At 36.8% G+C, this 20,123-nt stretch overlaps 1 protein-coding gene across 1 annotated transcript; it reads right to left on the bottom strand.

The window, feature by feature from the left end:
* Window positions 1-735: 735 nt before the first annotated feature.
* On the bottom strand, window positions 736-2,066 carry LOC123468120 (tetra-peptide repeat homeobox protein 1-like). The gene is made up of 3 exons (XM_045167782.1): window positions 2,045-2,066; window positions 1,006-1,604; window positions 736-819 (listed from the first exon to the last, which is right to left on the bottom strand). Exons 1-3 carry the CDS (start codon window positions 2,064-2,066, stop codon window positions 736-738), a joined length of 705 nt encoding a protein of 234 aa, XP_045023717.1.
* Window positions 2,067-20,123: the final 18,057 nt, after the last annotated feature.

Raw genomic sequence — 20,123 nt, forward strand, 5'->3', positions numbered from 1 at the left:
AGCTCTTCTTGCGTCATCACAGTTTTCAACCCATTGATTAGGTTGATTGTTTTTGTTATGTGGCCCTTAATGGCCGTTCTCGAGCCTTTTGTTGTCGGAGCCATTTTCCTAAGAGAGGTGGCTCCTAAGGGCTTTTGAGATTGAGAGTTTAGAAGGAAGGAGAAAATTTAAATAGTTTTAACCAAGAACCCTTCTTTTTTTTTTAGATGGTACCGCTTGTTGCGGTAACACTAGTGTGAAGAGAGAGAAATGGTGTGTTTTTTTTTGCTAGTAGCGCCACATGCGGTGGTCACTACACAAGAGAGAGAGAAGACTTTTTTTTTTTTTACTAGTAGCGCCACATGCGGTGGTCACTACACAAGAGAGAGACAAGACTTTTTTTTTTTTACTAGTAGCGCCACATGCGGTGGTCACTACACAAGAGAGAGAGAAGACTTTTTTTTTTTTTAGTAGCGCCACATGCGGTGGTCACTACACAAGAGAGAGAGAAGACCTTTTTTTTTTTACTAGTAGCGCCACATGCGGTGGTCACTACACAAGAGAGAGAGAAGATTTTTTTTTTTACTAGTAGCGCCACATGCGGTGGTCACTACACAAGAGAGAGAGACAAGACTTTTTTTTTTTTTTTTGAAGTCACCGATTACCCGGGCTCCTTACACTAGAAAAAATTTTTTTTTTTTAAGAAGAATGGACGGCGTTTGCAATTTTTATTTTACCAGATGTATTTAGCAGTCTTCATTTGCTGCCCTCTCCAATGAATACAATGCTGGTATTACCGTTGTTCCCTTCCTCTGGTGTTTCTTCTAGTCCAGCCCGGACCTTTTCGACGGGGGAAGTTCCCCCCAAATTTTTTTTTTTGGGTTCCCTTGAAAAAAACCCCCCCCCCCCCAATTTTTTTTTTTCCCCCTCTTTTTCTTCCGTGGAGGTATCGTCTTCTTCTGACGAGTCACACGAACTTATCCAGCAAAGTTGTAGTTCGTCTTCCTCCTCAACTGGCCTACAAACTAGCGGCTTGGTTGGACCAGCAGCTATAGCTGCTGGATCCTGGGGCGCGGGTCCTGGTTCTGATGCTGGTGCGGGTACTGGCACGGGCACGAGTTGCGGTGCAGGTACTGGTACGGGCACGGGTTGCGGTGCAGGTACTGGCACTGGCACGGGTTGCGGTGCAGGTACTGGCACTGGCACGGGTTGCGGTGCAGGTACTGGCACTGGCACGGGTTGCGGTGCAGGTACTGGTACTGGCACGGGTTGCGGTGCAGGTACTGGCACGGGCACGGGTCGCGGTGCAGGTACTGGTACTGGCACGGGTTGCGGTGCAGGTACTGGCACGGGCACGAGTGCAGGGTAACCCACCGGAATTCCTGGAGGCGCGTAGCGGATATCGCCGTAGTATCGTGGGCGGGTCGCTTCTACTAGTTCTTCGACGGTGATGTGTCTACGGGCAATCTCCAAAAATGGTTGTAGACTAGGAGCGAGGGCTCCTGCTGGCAACTGCTCGTCCGGAATACGCTCTCGTGCCGGGGGAGGACGGGGCGGTTCCACCCATGCGGGCAAAAGCCCGTCTCGGCGCAACTGCGCCCTTTTGATTCGCTGACTCTTCTTGCCTATTTTGATTTTTGTTTGGAGACCTTACGGTACTCCTCTATAATTCAGGTGAGAAACAGATAGAGCTTGTTATTATCAATCCCAAATAACAATAGGGCGAGATAGCCAATAATCAGAAGGGGAAAGTTAGAGAGACGTGATAGTGTTTTTTTTTTTTTTGTGAGAGGCGATTACTATCCCAGAAAATAAAGAAAGAGAGAAAGAACGGTGGCTATTAACTGTGTGCTGTAGTGGAAGCCTTAGGCCTACACGTGACTTAAGCGTGGTTAATGGCCGCCCCTCTTTACCTAATTGTTCAAAGAGACTTTTTTTTTTTTTTCAGGATTGTTACTCCCCTCTTTTGAGGGGCCTTTCTAGTAATGGCCCCAAACAGCTTAGCAATTAAATTTTTGAATGTGATGGATGGGAAGGACACAGTTTTTCACTGGCTTAAATTAACTTTTTAGGATTCGAAGGACCATGTAAACTTTGTAAATACTTTTTGCGGTGTGTCGTACCGTACTTACAGTTTAAGTTGAGAATTAAATTGACACTAAGAACTGTGTCTGGTCCAACCGTCTATTTGATTTACACTGATAGATTTACAGTCACTTAGTGGGGGGGTAACAATTAAAGGAGGGGAAACAATGGGGGTTTGGGGCCACCTATCGGGGGCCCCTGAGACAATAGTCGCGCAAATGCGCGGGTGCAGTCGTCCGGCGGCCGGATCGGGTTGTCGTCGTCTGTTGGGCGATTACATTCCCAACACCATGAGTTTTTACTTGTATATGTAAACTGCATGGAATATACTTGTATTCAATGTGAATACACTGTTATACCATGAGTTTTTACTTCTATATGTAAACTCTATCAAATATACTTGTATTCAATGTGAATACACTGTTATACCATGAGTTTTTACTTCTATATGTAAACAGCATCAAATATACTTGTATTCAATGTGAATACACTGTTATACCATGAGTTTTTACTTCTATATGTAAACTGCATGGAATATACTTGTATTCAATGTGAATACACTGTTATACCATGAGTTTTTACTTCTATATGTAAACAGCATCAAATATACTTGTATTCAATGTGAATACACTGTTATACCATGAAATTTTACTTCTATATGTAAACAGCATCAAATATACTTGTATTCAATGTGAATACACTGTTATACCATGAGTTTTTACATCTATATGTAAACTGTATCAAATATACTTGTATTCAATGTGAATACACTGTTATACCATGAGTTTTTACTTCTATATGTAAACAGCATCAAATATACTTGTATTCAATGTGAATACACTGTTATACCATGAGTTTTTACTTCTATAGGTAAACTGCATAGAATATACTTGTATTCAATGTGAATACACTGTTATACCATGAGTTTTTACTTCTATATGTAAACAGCATCAAATATACTTGTATTCAATGTGAATACACTGTTATACCATGAGTTTTTACTTCTATATGTAAACAGCATCAAATATACTTGTATTCAATGTGAATACACTGTTATACCATGAGTTTTTACTTCTATATGTAAACTGCATCAAATATACTTGTATTCAATGTGAATACACTGTTATACCATGAGTTTTTACTTCTATATGTAAACAGCATCAAATATACTTGTATTCAATGTGAATACACTGTTATACCATGAGTTTTTATTTCTATATGTAAACTGCATGGAATATACTTGTATTCAATGTGAATACACTGTTATACCATGAGTTTTTACTTCTATATGTAAACAGCATCAAATATACTTGTATTCAATGTGAATACACTGTTATACCATGAGTTTTTACTTCTATATGTAAACAGCATCAAATATACTTGTATTCAATGTGAATACACTGTTATACCATGAGTTTTTACTTCTATATGTAAACTGCATGGAATATACTTGTATTCAATGTGAATACACTGTTATACCATGAGTTTTTACTTCTATATGTAAACAGCATCAAATATACTTGTATTCAATGTGAATACACTGTTATACCATGAGTTTTTATTTCTATATGTAAACTGCATGGAATATACTTGTATTCAATGTGAATACACTGTTATACCATGAGTTTTTACTTCTATATGTAAACTGCATGGAATATACTTGTATTCAATGTGAATACACTGTTATACCATGAGTTTTTACTTCTATATGTAAACTGCATGGAATATACTTGTATTCAATGTGAATACACTGTTATACCATGAGTTTTTACTTCTATATGTAAACAGCATCAAATATACTTGTATTCAATGTGAATACACTGTTATACCATGAGTTTTTATTTCTATATGTAAACTGCATGGAATATACTTGTATTCAATGTGAATACACTGTTATACCATGAGTTTTTACTTCTATATGTAAACAGCATCAAATATACTTGTATTCAATGTGAATACACTGTTATACCATGAGTTTTTACTTCTATATGTAAACAGCATCAAATATACTTGTATTCAATGTGAATACACTGTTATACCATGAGTTTTTACTTCTATATGTAAACTGCATGGAATATACTTGTATTCAATGTGAATACACTGTTATACCATGAGTTTTTACTTCTATATGTAAACAGCATCAAATATACTTGTATTCAATGTGAATACACTGTTATACCATGAGTTTTTACTTCTATATGTAAAATGCATGGAATATACTTGTATTCAATGTGAATACACTGTTATACCATGAGTTTTTACTTCTATATGTAAACAGCATCAAATATACTTGTATTCAATGTGAATACACTGTTATACCATGAGTTTTTACTTCTATATGTAAACTGCATGGAATATACTTGTATTCAATGTGAATACACTGTTATACCATGAGTTTTTACTTCTATATGTAAACAGCATGAAATATACTTGTATTCAATGTGAATACACTGTTATACCATGAGTTTTTACTTCTATATGTAAACTGCATGGAATATACTTGTATTCAATGTGAATACACTGTTATACCATGAGTTTTTACTTCTATATGTAAACTGCATGGAATATACTTGTATTCAATGTGAATACACTGTTATACCATGAGTTTTTACTTCTATATGTAAACAGCATCAAATATACTTGTATTCAATGTGAATACACTGTTATACCATGAGTTTTTACTTCTATATGTAAACAGCATCAAATATACTTGTATTCAATGTGAATACACTGTTATACCATGAGTTTTTACTTCTATATGTAAACTGCATGGAATATACTTGTATTCAATGTGAATACACTGTTATACCATGAGTTTTTACTTCTATATGTAAACAGCATCAAATATACTTGTATTCAATGTGAATACACTGTTATACCATGAGTTTTTTTATGTAAACTGCATGGAATATACTTGTATTCAATGTGAATACACTGTTATACCATGAGTTTTTACTTCTATATGTAAACAGCATCAAATATACTTGTATTCAATGTGAATACACTGTTATACCATGAGTTTTTACTTCTATATGTAAACAGCATCAAATATACTTGTATTCAATGTGAATACACTGTTATACCATGAGTTTTTACTTCTATATGTAAACTGCATGGAATATACTTGTATTCAATGTGAATACACTGTTATACCATGAGTTTTTACTTCTATATGTAAACAGCATCAAATATACTTGTATTCAATGTGAATACACTGTTATACCATGAATTTTTACTTCTATATGTAAACTGCATGGAATATACTTGTATTCAATGTGAATACACTGTTATACCATGAGTTTTTACTTCTATATGTAAACAGCATCAAATATACTTGTATTCAATGTGAATACACTGTTATACCATGAGTTTTTACTTCTATATGTAAACAGCATTAAATATTGTCACGGGTAGGTCTGGCCTAGCAACGGGCCAGGCATACGCAAAGCAATAATGACACGTGTATGTCCGATTAACCAGCAGGTCGGACATCCACGTGTTAATGGCTAGGAAGGGACGTAGCACGGAGGGGGATAGCTCACGCTTTCTCTTCCGTGATGTGTCACCTTGGCCCAAAAGGGGTCAACCAGGCAATCTGCTTGACCATCCCAATAGGTTTTACTTCCCGCGTCATCTAGTAGGCCTTGCGTATAAAAAGCCAGGCCTACTAGCATCCGCTCTCGCAGTTCGTACTTCCCCTTGTCAGTGTATACGTTTCGTGCTCGTCTCACCGAATACACTGTCTTTTAAGAAAACCCCCGTGTCCCATTAAAGAAAGTGCCGCATCAAGAAGTGGGTGCGACAAGTGGTGGAGAAGCAGGGTAACAGCAAAGGTAAAACAATTTGACTATTTTTTTTAAAACTTATGCGAGGGGTGTAGTTTGTCTAGGGGCTCTGCCACAAGCGGCATTAAACAAACTGGTTTTAAAACCTTAAATTGTTTGTACACGGAGCCACAAACGACAACTCGCGGAGTTTGGAGAAAAATTGATTATTGTATCCTTTCTGTACTCTAGAGTACTGCGAGCTTGAAAATTGGGGAAACATTTGTAGTTTGGGGTTTGTTTTTTTTTGTGTGGAGTGAATAAGTATTTGATAGGAGTGAAACTTTTTTGAGAAAATTGGAAATCTGGTGGACAACTGAATTCTTGTCTCCGGTGGGGCTTGTTGAAGCTGTTTTTGTTGATTGCCGGTGTATTTTTATAACGCTACCACGGAAGGTATTTAGAAACATTTTTTTTGGAGGGTATTTTTGCACCAGTTTGTGGAAGGCATATAGCCAAAATTTATAGGATAGCGGTATTTGGTGGTCTAGGAAGACAACTTTTTGGAGCAGCTGTTTAAAAGCGATTTTGTCGGTCGTAAAGATCTGAGAGTGACGCAAAGAGGGGGGAAAGCAGATAGAATATTGTAACAGTGGCAAGCCATTAGAAGTGTTATTAGTGATTCAGTGAAAATTTGTTGTGAATGCGAAAGTGGCTGAACCCGCGTGAACCAAGTTGCCCGAGAGAGCCAAGTAGAAGGTTACATCCCCATTTATATCAGAATCAAACTCAAAGTTCAGCGACAACTGAATTAAGGCCACATCAACCTTTGGTTTTCAATCAATTAACGGAAAATCAACACAGGACAACACCGGCAATAGAAAACAATCAACTTAGCGGAGGAATAGCAGCAAACCTCACCATGGCGGCAGCAGTTCAGAAATTCATTTCACCATTGATGTTCAAAGCAGATCCAGGGGATAATGCTTCCGAATGGTTGGACCGTTTCGAGTTAACAGCAAGATACAACCGATGGGGAAACAATGAAATGCATAAAAACTTTGTGATGTATTTAGAAGGGACAGCTAGAAAATGGTATCTGTTTACGAACATTGCTAACCAATGGGAAGATCTACCCATACGTCCCAATCCAGTGGCCGGACAACCAGACCTACCTGCAGCTATAGGGTTACGCACCCAATTCTTGCAAGAATTTCAGCAAAATAATTTCTTGATGGTGCAAGAGGCACGGTTGCGTCAACGGATTCAAGGAATAGAAGAAGATACCACGACTTATTATTACGACATACTTCACATGTGTCACGTGGTAGATCCCAAGATGACACAGGCACAACAGCTGGAACATCTCTACAGGGGATTACGCCCATCATTACTCGAAAAAATTTATCCGTTGCGACCAGCCTCCTGTTCGAAATTTTTGGAATTAGTGAAAATACATTCGGAAGCGACAATGCTCGCAAATCGTCGAGCTTGGTCGGAGGCAGTACTTCCGCTAAACAATTCACAGGATGGAACGACTCAAGTGGCGTTTGTTCGGGCAGCAGGTGGAAATAACACACCTCCAATTCAACGGAATACCAGCGACATGGAGAGGATGCTAAAAGAGCTCCAAGAATCGGTTCAGGAACTCAAACAACAACAATGGCAGAAAGGAAAGCCTCAAGCAAAGCAAGTGAGCTGGGGGTCTTCGGAACGAGTAAATCGCACGTTGAATGGGAAACCAGTATGTAACTTCTGCGCCAAAGGAGGACATATTGCACGCTACTGTTTTGCGAACCCCGAATCGTACAACTTTAGAACAAACACACAACAGGGAGGAGGACCTAAAACAAATCAACGTCAATGGCCAGTGAACAATCTAATGGTTTCACAAACACAACAAAATCGTACCCTAGAGGAACAACAAGGGGCACCGTTATTAGTATTAGGCATGTCAAAATTGATAAAGGAATGGGTGACATGTGGAACGACACAGGTCATGGCCATAGTAGATACAGGCGCCGCGATATCAGTAATTTCTCCAAAATTATTGGCAGCAACAGCATTTATCATACAACCGTGGAAAGGACCCAACATACTGATGGCAAATGGTAGTAAAGCAGAACCGTTGGGTGCAGCATACATCACTGTACAACATAGAAATAAAAGAGCGGAAGGAATAGCCGTGGTAATGCAGATGGAAGAAATGGACCTGTTATTAGGCAATGATTTCCTGAAACAATTTCGACGAATCCAAATTGATTACACCGACTCAGAAACATTGTTAACGATGGGAGATTTGCCGTTGAATGCGATTTACGCTCAAGAAGTGGAAAAATTAGCCCCAACATCATCTAAACTAACTACAGCTCAAGGACTATACATCCCCCCGTTGTCCATAATCCACGTACCCACAGTGCCTACGCATGTGACGTCTGGGAGTATAATAGTGCAACCATCAGTAAAACTATTGGCTTCAAAATCGTTGTCAGTTGGAAATGCATTAGTATCAGCAGAGAGCGGGACAATTCCAATTACCAATTTTTCACCCAAATCCGTTTGGCTACATGAAGGAGTGACGCTTGGAACAGTGCAAACATATTCGGAAGACGAGTCGGGCGAGGGAACAAGCAGCGCCCACAATATTACAGAAAAAGAAGCAAAGGCCATGGATCCAGAAGAGGCATCGATAGTTCCCGAGTTAAACGATCAGATCGCTAAAGGAGTAACAAAAGAACAGCGTGAACAACTCACATCGTTACTCCTGGAATACATACAATGTTTTGCAACAGAAGGGAAGGAGTTGGGAAAGTGTCTCGTCGCCGAACACAACATCGAGATCACACCGGGCACAAAACCAGTGCATCGTCAACCATATGCCAGTGCATGGAAAGCAAGACAAATAATCGAAGAACAAGTGGAAGATTTTTTGAAAAAGGATATCATAGAAGTGTCAGATAGCCCGTGGGGTGCACCTGTAGTGCTAATTAAGAAAAAAGATGGAACATGGCGATTTTGTGTCGACTATCGTGGACTTAATGCAGTAACAGTACGTGATGTGTATCCATTACCAAGAATCAGCGATGTGTTAAGCAAGTTGGAAGGCTCTAACTACTTTTCAATAATGGATCTACAAGCAGGATATCATCAGATCTCAATGAAGAAAGAAGATCGACAAAAGACGGCATTTGTTACGACAGATGGTCTCTACCAATTTAAAGTGATGCCATTTGGTCTCACAAATGGACCCAGCACATTCCAACGAACCATGGATATAGTTCTTGGAGGGCTTCGATGGACATCGTGCCTCGTGTATCTAGACGATATCGTGGTCTATTCTAAAACATTCGCAGGCCATTTAAAACGGTTACGATGGGTGTTAGATTGTTTGCTGAAAGCTGGACTAAGGCTAAAGTTGAAGAAATGCCAGTTTGCCGAAACTACCCTTAAAGTGTTGGGCCATATTATAACTAAAGATGGAATTGGGCCAGACCCAGAAAAATTATTGGCAGTAAAAAACTTCCCGTCGTGTGAAGAAGGAAAAACTACGGCAGAGAAGGTGAAAAGGGTTCAAAGTTTTCTGGGGTTGTGTTCTTACTACAGAAAGCACATAAAGAACTTCGCGAAAATTGCCAAACCACTTACTCTCCTTATCAAACAAGATACTTTGTTCGTTTGGGGAAAGGATCAAAAAGACAGTTTCGGGGAATTAAAAACCGCTTTGCTAACAGCCCCCGTGTTAGCACACCCAGATTATGCACTACCAATGGAAATTATTCCAGATGCCTGCGGCTATGGGATTGGAGCGGTGTTGGCTCAAAAGAAAGAGGGGGTAGAACACCCACTGGCATACGCGAGTCGTTTATTGTCAGACTCAGAAAAAAATTATTCCATAACGGAAAAAGAATGTCTAGCACTGATATGGAGCCTAACAAAATTTAGATGTTACGTGTGGGGATGTCAAATCAACATCACGACAGATCATGAAGCCCTATGTTGGTTATTGACCAAAAAGGATTTAGCAGGTCGGCTAGCACGTTGGAGCTTGTCATTACAGGAATACGACATCCAAATAAAATATCGCAGCGGAAAACTCCATAATAATGCAGATTGTTTGTCTCGCCATCCCCTCCCTGGCTACGAGGACACCGAAGAGGATCGGTGCCTGCAGATAAGGATGCTGTCAGAAACGGCAGAACAGTTAGAAGGAAAAGAAATTTCAAATGAATTAAAAGAAAAACAGAAAAAAGTCAAAGAGTGGAAAGCAATAATTGATCACCTAGAAAAAGGAAATACTGCCAAAGGACGATACTGTTTACAAAACAATCAACTGTACCGATATAAAAATAATAACGGAAAGATATATTTTCGACTTTGCGTACCACCAGAATACAGAGAAAAAATTCTCAAGAGTTTCCACGATGACATCATAGCAGGCCACCTAGGAATCCAGCGTACGTTGGTGAAAATCTCGAATCGGTATTACTGGAAGCGAATGGAAACCGACGTAACTAACTATGTGCAAACGTGTCCTAGCTGCCAAGGACGAAAAGGAATTCCGGACAAGCCAGCAGGACTACTCCAATGTATAAAAGTGGAAAGGCCATTCGAGAAAGTGGGAATAGATCTCTTAGGGCCATTTCCAAACTCAAACAAAGGAAACAAAATGATAATAGTAGCAGTTGACTATTTGACAAAATGGGTTGAACTAAAAGCAATGCCCTCGGGGAAAGCGGAAGAGGTGGCAGAATTTCTGCTACACCAAATCATCCTTCGACATGGAGCACCAGAACAAATAATCACGGATAGAGGAAAATGTTTTTTAGCAGGGATAACGCAAAGTTTGATGCAGCAAATGAACACCAACCACAAGACTACATCAAGCTACCACCCCCAAGCAAATGGGCAAGTGGAAAGGATAAACCATACGCTGGCCATGATGCTATCTATGTACGTAAGTGCAGACCAAAAAGATTGGGACGAAACGTTACAATACGTTTGTTTTGCGTATAACACGGCTCGCCAAGAATCAACGGGATATTCACCATTCTTCCTACTGTACGGCCGCGAACCAATTTTCCCAATAGATCTAGAGCTAGGAGCAACGGCTAATCCTCAACTTTCCGAAGAAATTACGCAACTCGGTTATGCGGATAAAATATTGGCAGACATTCAAACAGCTAGAGAAATTGTTCAGCTACGCATGGACAACGCACAAAACAAACAGAAAATACGATATGACGCTCATCATCGTGAAAAGCACTTTCAACCAGGAGATTTGGTATTAATCTACAAACCAGTAAGAAAAGTAGGACGATCGGAAAAATTATTGCACCGTTGGTTAGGACCATACGTGGTGATCCGACAAACAACTCCAGTAAATTACGAAATTAAACCACGGTCGGGCAAAGGCGCATCAGACATCGTTCATGTAGTACGAATGAAATTGTTTCATGAACTAATATCAGAAGAAGACATAAACCCACAACCCACACTACAGACAGAAAAAACAGTAAAAGAGAGGATGCAAAGTGAGAATCTAGAGACAATCAAATCACAGGAAAACAATCAGTCTCAGGTCAACAAAGGCAACATCGAGAAAGAAAACACGCTCACAACTTCTGCGGAAACGAGAACAGAAAGTGTCGGGGACATAAGTACACAAGATCAAGAAAACAAGAATGATCCAGTAGAAAACAGAGAAAGCAGTCCGGTGGATAAAATTTTTCGAAATAATAGGGGAGCGGTCACAGACCTACCACCTAGGAGAAGAAACCGACCGAATTACTTGGCACTAGTACTCCCATACCTCTTATATGTGTGCTCGCGATAACAGCTCCGACTTCCACTGATGCAGTGCTCATTCGAGATACAGTGCTGTTCCAAGAAAAACCGGGAGTCGTATTTAGTGAATCAACATGGACAATAATCACTGATCTGGACTTAAGTCCGGCAGAAGCAGCCGTAACAGTGTTGGAAAACAAACTTCAAGAATATGTCGAGGTAGCGGCTCGTCATCAAAAAGATGGAAGCAACTTCATGAAAAGTGACTCGGTGAATTCGTGGCGGGATACAACAAGTTTCATGACAGCGGAAAAAATTGAACACAAGTTAAAACTCTTCTCCCGTGATCTAGAAGTCTCAAAGAAACGGTTAACTACCTTTCGAGCGGCCATTGAAGGAGTATCCCGTCCTAAACGAGCTATCATAGACGGAGGAGGTATGGTGTTAAAATGGCTGTTTGGGGTATCAACTCAAGCAGATCTAACGGAACTTAGCACACAAGTAGCTGGGCTGACACGGAGGGACCTAGAAATCGTGCATTTACTGGATAAACAGGCAACAGTAGTGAACGAATCTCTGTGGGAAATTCGGATGAACACATTAATAATACAAGATTTGCAAGCGCAAACAGAAGCGCTAAAAACAGTAACACAAGAAATATTGAATACCATGCAACAGCATGAAGTGGCAGTGTGGAGTTATTTACAATATCTAACACACCTGGATACAGCGTTCGACTCTATAAGCAATGTATTGTTATGGTTACATCAGTTGGCGGATGCCTTTGACGTAGGGTTGGCCCTTTTTGCCAGTGGACACCTAGCACCTCAAATCTTCCCGCCGGCAGAACTCGCAGCAGTGTTAGAAGCAATGAACGCAAAGCTTCCCCTTGGATGGGCAGTCCCAACGGAAGAACTATGGGTTACCTACAGGGAAGCAAGGGTATCCGTAGCAGTGGTTAACGAAAAGTTCCGACTCTTCATCGAAATCCCGATTTACGATCACTCCCAACAGTACAGCCTATACGGACTTATTCGACTACCAAAAGCAACAGATAATGGAACGCATGGCATCCAGTTCAAGAATCTTCCAGATTTCCTAGCGGTATCGGCGGATTTGGAAACTTTCATGGAACTTTCGGCAGAAGACATTAAAAAATGCCGAGCATTGGACAAGCAATTGTGCAATTTCCATAAAGGTCTCAGTAAACGAGGGGCACGTACATCTTGTGCAATGGCTTTGTTTTTAGATGATCAAGAACGAACAACAATGCAATGTCAAACCCAATTTATGGAGTGGAAAGGACCAGAGGTAGCATATTTAGGAAAAAACCGTTGGGCTTTTTCAGCAGCAGCATCACACGAGGTGGTTTTTTTGCCCCCCTACTATGGAGAAACAAACACCGCGAACGCTGCAATTACCAGCAACTGGCATTCTCGAAATTCCTCCAGGATGTACAGCCCGAACAGAAGACTGGATATTGCCCGCAAGCCTGGAAGGTCAAATGGAATTCACGACGAAACCATTACAAGCCCCCACAATAAGAAGTGGCTATGCAAACGTGACACTAGAAAAAACGGCGGCAGTATTTGAGCTACCAACAAAAAACAAAACCGAGCTGAATTTGATAAGTGGAATGCTACGGCATAACGACAAAACCAGGTTGTCATCAGAAATGACGGGGCAACAAATCCGGCAACTATTACAAAAAGCTGAAACTGAGAAAGGAATGGAAACGCAAAGATACCCTTACGAACTAGCGCTAGGACTAGTGACGCTTACCATGATTATCCTATTCATAGGATACCACACACAACAATTAAAAACGAAATTGGAGTACCATGAAAAAATGGATAATAACTGCTACGAGATTGGTCCTATGTCCAAACAAGAGCCAGAAGAAAATACGATGTTGTCGCCATAACAGTCGGCAATTGCAGATCAACGTTTGTGGATTTATTAATTATGTTACCCTCCCTTTAATAGTGTTCTCGCTTTGCAAACTGTAGTTGTAGCAGTTAAATTACTGTAGCTTTACGTAGGATGGTTGAGCAGGATAATGACGTACTTGCAGTCGGGTCGCCTGCCTTCAAGAGGGGGACCTGTCACGGGTAGGTCTGGCCTAGCAACGGGCCAGGCATACGCAAAGCAATAATGACACGTGTATGTCCGATTAACCAGCAGGTCGGACATCCACGTGTTAATGGCTAGGAAGGGACGTAGCACGGAGGGGGATAGCTCACGCTTTCTCTTCCGTGATGTGTCACCTTGGCCCAAAAGGGGTCAACCAGGCAATCTGCTTGACCATCACAATAGGTTTTACTTCCCGCGTCATCTAGTAGGCCTTGCGTATAAAAAGCCAGGCCTACTAGCATCCGCTCTCGCAGTTCGTACTTCCCCTTGTCAGTGTATACGTTTCGTGCTCGTCTCACCGAATACACTGTCTTTTAAGAAAACCCCCGTGTCCCATTAAAGAAAGTGCCGCATCAAGAAGTGGGTGCGACAATATACTTGTATTCAATGTGAATACACTGTTATACCATGAGTTTTTACATCTATATGTAAACTGTATCAAATATACTTGTATTCAATGTGAATACACTGTTATACCATGAGTTTTTACTTCTATATGTAAACAGCATCAAATATACTTGTATTCAATGTGAATACACTGTTATACCATGAGTTTTTACTTCTATATGTAAACTGCATGGAATATACTTGTATTCAATGTGAATACACTGTTATACCATGAGTTTTTACTTCTATATGTAAACAGCATGAAATATACTTGTATTCAATGTGAATACACTGTTATACCATGAGTTTTTACTTCTATATGTAAACAGCATCAAATATACTTGTATTCAATGTGAATACACTGTTATACCATGAGTTTTTACTTCTATATGTAAACTGCATCAAATATACTTGTATTCAATGTGAATACACTGTTATACCATGAGTTTTTACTTCTATATGTAAACAGCATCAAATATACTTGTATTCAATGTGAATACACTGTTATACCATGAGTTTTTACTTCTATATGTAAACTGCATGGAATATACTTGTATTCAATGTGAATACACTGTTATACCATGAGTTTTTACTTCTATATGTAAACAGCATCAAATATACTTGTATTCAATGTGAATACACTGTTATACCATGAGTTTTTACTTCTATATGTAAACAGCATCAAATATACTTGTATTCAATGTGAATACACTGTTATACCATGAGTTTTTACTTCTATATGTAAACTGCATGGAATATACTTGTATTCAATGTGAATACACTGTTATACCATGAGTTTTTACTTCTATATGTAAACAGCATCAAATATACTTGTATTCAATGTGAATACACTGTTATACCATGAGTTTTTACTTCTATATGTAAAATGCATGGAATATACTTGTATTCAATGTGAATACACTGTTATACCATGAGTTTTTACTTCTATATGTAAACAGCATCAAATATACTTGTATTCAATGTGAATACACTGTTATACCATGAGTTTTTACTTCTATATGTAAACTGCATCGAATATACTTGTATTCAATGTGAATACACTGTTATACCATGAGTTTTTACTTCTATATGTAAACAGCATCAAATATACTTGTATTCAATGTGAATACACTGTTATACCATGAGTTTTTACTTCTATATGTAAACTGCATGGAATATACTTGTATTCAATGTGAATACACTGTTATACCATGAGTTTTTACTTCTATATGTAAACTGCATGGAATATACTTGTATTCAATGTGAATACACTGTTATACCATGAGTTTTTACTTCTATATGTAAACAGCATCAAATATACTTGTATTCAATGTGAATACACTGTTATACCATGAGTTTTTACTTCTATATGTAAACAGCATCAAATATACTTGTATTCAATGTGAATACACTGTTATACCATGAGTTTTTACTTCTATATGTAAACTGCATGGAATATACTTGTATTCAATGTGAATACACTGTTATACCATGAGTTTTTATTTCTATATGTAAACAGCATCAAATATACTTGTATTCAATGTGAATACACTGTTATACCATGAGTTTTTACTTCTATATGTAAAATGCATGGAATATACTTGTATTCAATGTGAATACACTGTTATACCATGAGTTTTTACTTCTATATGTAAACAGCATCAAATATACTTGTATTCAATGTGAATACACTGTTATACCATGAGTTTTTACTTCTATATGTAAACTGCATGGAATATACTTGTATTCAATGTGAATACACTGTTATACCATGAGTTTTTACTTCTATATGTAAACAGCATCAAATATACTTGTATTCAATGTGAATACACTGTTATACCATGAGTTTTTACTTCTATATGTAAACTGCATGGAATATACTTGTATTCAATGTGAATACACTGTTATACCATGAGTTTTTACTTCTATATGTAAACAGCATCAAATATACTTGTATTCAATGTGAATACACTGTTATACCATGAGTTTTTACTTCTATATGTAAACTGCATGGAATATACTTGTATTCAATGTGAATACACTGTTATACCATGAGTTTTTACTTCTATATAAGAACAGCATCAAATATACTTGTATTCAATGTGAATACACTGTTATACCATGAGTTTTTACTTCTATATGTAAACAGCATCAAATATACTTGTATTCAATGTGAATACACTGTTATACCATGAGTTTTTACTTCTATATGTAAACTGCATGGAATATACTTGTATTCAATGTGAATACACTGTTATACCATGAGTTTTTACTTCTATATGTAAACAGCATCAAATATACTTGTATTCAATGTGAATACACTGTTATACCATGAGTTTTTCTTTCTATATGTAAACTGCATGGAATATACTTGTATTCAATGTGAATACACTGTTATACCATGAGTTTTTACTTCTATATGTAAACAGCATCAAATATACTTGTATTCAATGTGAATACACTGTTATACCATGAGTTTTTACTTCTATATGTAAACTGCATGGAATATACTTGTATTCAATGTGAATACACTGTTATACCATGAGTTTTTACTTCTATATGTAAACAGCATCAAATATACTTGTATTCAATGTGAATACACTGTTATACCATGAGTTTTTACTTCTATATGTAAACAGCATCAAATATACTTGTATTCAATGTGAATACACTGTTATACCATGAGTTTTTACTTCTATATGTAAACAGCATCAAATATACTTGTATTCAATGTGAATACACTGTTATACCATGAGTTTTTACTTCTATATGTAAAATGCATGGAATATACTTGTATTCAATGTGAATACACTGTTATACCATGAGTTTTTACTTCTTATATGTAAACAGCATCAAATATACTTGTATTCAATGTGAATACACTGTTATACCATGAGTTTTTATCTATTATGTAAACTGCATGGAATATACTTGTATTCAATGTGAATACACTGTTATACCATGAGTTTTTACTTCTATATAAAAACAGCATCAAATATACTTGTATTCAATGTGAATACACTGTTATACCATGAGTTTTTACTTCTATATGTAAACTGCATGGAATATACTTGTATTCAATGTGAATACACTGTTATACCATGAGTTTTTACTTCTATATGTAAACAGCATCAAATATACTTGTATTCAATGTGAATACACTGTTATACCATGAGTTTTTACTTCTATATGTAAACAGCATCAAATATACTTGTATTCAATGTGAATACACTGTTATACCATGAGTTTTTACTTCTATATGTAAACTGCATGGAATATACTTGTATTCAATGTGAATACACTGTTATACCATGAGTTTTTACTTCTATATGTAAACTGCATGGAATATACTTGTATTCAATGTGAATACACTGTTATACCATGAGTTTTTCTTTCTATATGTAAACTGCATGGAATATACTTGTATTCAATGTGAATACACTGTTATACCATGAGTTTTTACTTCTATATGTAAACAGCATCAAATATACTTGTATTCAATGTGAATACACTGTTATACCATGAGTTTTTACTTCTATATGTAAACTGCATCGAATATACTTGTATTCAATGTGAATACACTGTTATACCATGAGTTTTTACTTCTATATGTAAACAGCATCAAATATACTTGTATTCAATGTGAATACACTGTTATACCATGAGTTTTTACTTCTATATGTAAACAGCATCAAATATACTTGTTACCAATGTGAATACAAAGTTATACCATGAGTTTTTACTTCTATATGTAAACAGCATCAAATGTACTTGTATTCAATGTGAATACACTGTTATACCATGAGTTTTTACTTCTATATGTAAACAGCATCAAATATACTTGTATTCAATGTGAATACACTGTTATACCATGAGTTTTTACTTCTATATGTAAACAGCATCAAATATACTTGTATTCAATGTGAATACACTGTTATACCATGAGTTTTTACTTCTATATGTAAACAGCATCAAATATCCTTGTATTCAATGTGAATACACTGTTATACCATGAGTTTTTACTTCTATATGTAAACTGCATGGAATATACTTGTATTCAATGTGAATACACTGTTATACCATGAGTTTTTACTTCTATATGTAAACTGCATGGAATATACTTGTATTCAATGTGAATACACTGTTATACCATGAGTTTTTACTTCTATATGTAAACTGCATCAAATATACTTGTATTCAATGTGAATACACTGTTATACCATGAGTTTTTACTTCTATATGTAAACTCCATCAAATATACTTGTATTCAATGTGAATACACTGTTATACCATGAGTTTTTACTTCTATATGTAAACAGCATCAAATATACTTGTATTCAATGTGAATACACTGTTATACCATGAGTTTTTACTTCTATATGTAAACTGCATGGAATATACTTGTATTCAATGTGAATACACTGTTATACCATGAGTTTTTACTTCTATATGTAAACAGCATCAAATATACTTGTATTCAATGTGAATACACTGTTATACCATGAGTTTTTACTTCTATATGTAAACAGCATCAAATATACTTGTATTCAATGTGAATACACTGTTATACCATGAGTTTTTACTTCTATATGTAAACTGCATGGAATATACTTGTATTCAATGTGAATACACTGTTATACCATGAGTTTTTACTTCTATATGTAAACAGCATGAAATATACTTGTATTCAATGTGAATACACTGTTATACCATGAGTTTTTACTTCTATATGTAAACTGCATGGAATATACTTGTATTCAATGTGAATACACTGTTATACCATGAGTTTTTACTTCTATATGTAAACTGCATGGAATATACTTGTATTCAATGTGAATACACTGTTATACCATGAGTTTTTACTTCTATATGTAAACAGCATCAAATATACTTGTATTCAATGTGAATACACTGTTATACCATGAGTTTTTACTTCTATATGTAAACTGCATGGAATATACTTGTATTCAATGTGAATACACTGTTATACCATGAGTTTTTACTTCTATATGTAAACAGCATCAAATATACTTGTATTCAATGTGAATACACTGTTATACCATGAGTTATTACTTCTATATGTAAACTGCATGGAATATACTTGTATTCAATGTGAATACACTGTTATACCATGAGTTTTTACTTCTATATATAGAACAGCATCAAATATACTTGTATTCAATGTGAATACACTGTTATACCATGAGTTTTTACTTCTATATGTAAACAGCATCAAATATACTTGTATTCAATGTGAATACACTGTTATACCATGAGTTTTTACTTCTATATGTAAACTGCATGGAATATACTTGTATTCAATGTGAATACACTGTTATACCATGAGTTTTTACTTCTATATGTAAACTGCATGGAATATACTTGTATTCAATGTGAATACACTGTTATACCATGAGTTTTTACTTTCTATATGTAAACTGCATGGAATATACTTGTATTCAATGTGAATACACTGTTATACCATGAGTTTTTACTTCTATCTGTAAACAGCATCAAATATACTTGTATTCAATGTGAATACACTGTTATACCATGAGTTATTACTTCTATATGTAAACTGCATGGAATATACTTGTATTCAATGTGAATACACTGTTATACCATGAGTTTTTACTTCTATATGTAAACAGCATCAAATATACTTGTATTCAATGTGAATACACTGTTATACCATGAGTTTTTACTTCTATATGTAAACAGCATCAAATATACTTGTATTCAATGTGAATACACTGTTATACCATGAGTTTTTACTTCTATATGTAAACAGCATCAAATATACTTGTTACCAATGTGAATACAAAGTTATACCATGAGTTTTTACTTCTATATGTAAACAGCATCAAATGTACTTGTATTCAATGTGAATACACTGTTATACCATGAGTTTTTACTTCTATATGTGAACAGCATCAAATATACTTGTATTCAATGTGAATACACTGTTATACCATGTGTTTTCACTTCTAT

The sequence above is a fragment of the Daphnia magna genome, unplaced genomic scaffold (genome assembly GCF_020631705.1).
Source record: "Daphnia magna isolate NIES unplaced genomic scaffold, ASM2063170v1.1 Dm_contigs296, whole genome shotgun sequence".
NCBI classification, from domain to species: Eukaryota; Metazoa; Arthropoda; class Branchiopoda; order Diplostraca; family Daphniidae; genus Daphnia; species Daphnia magna.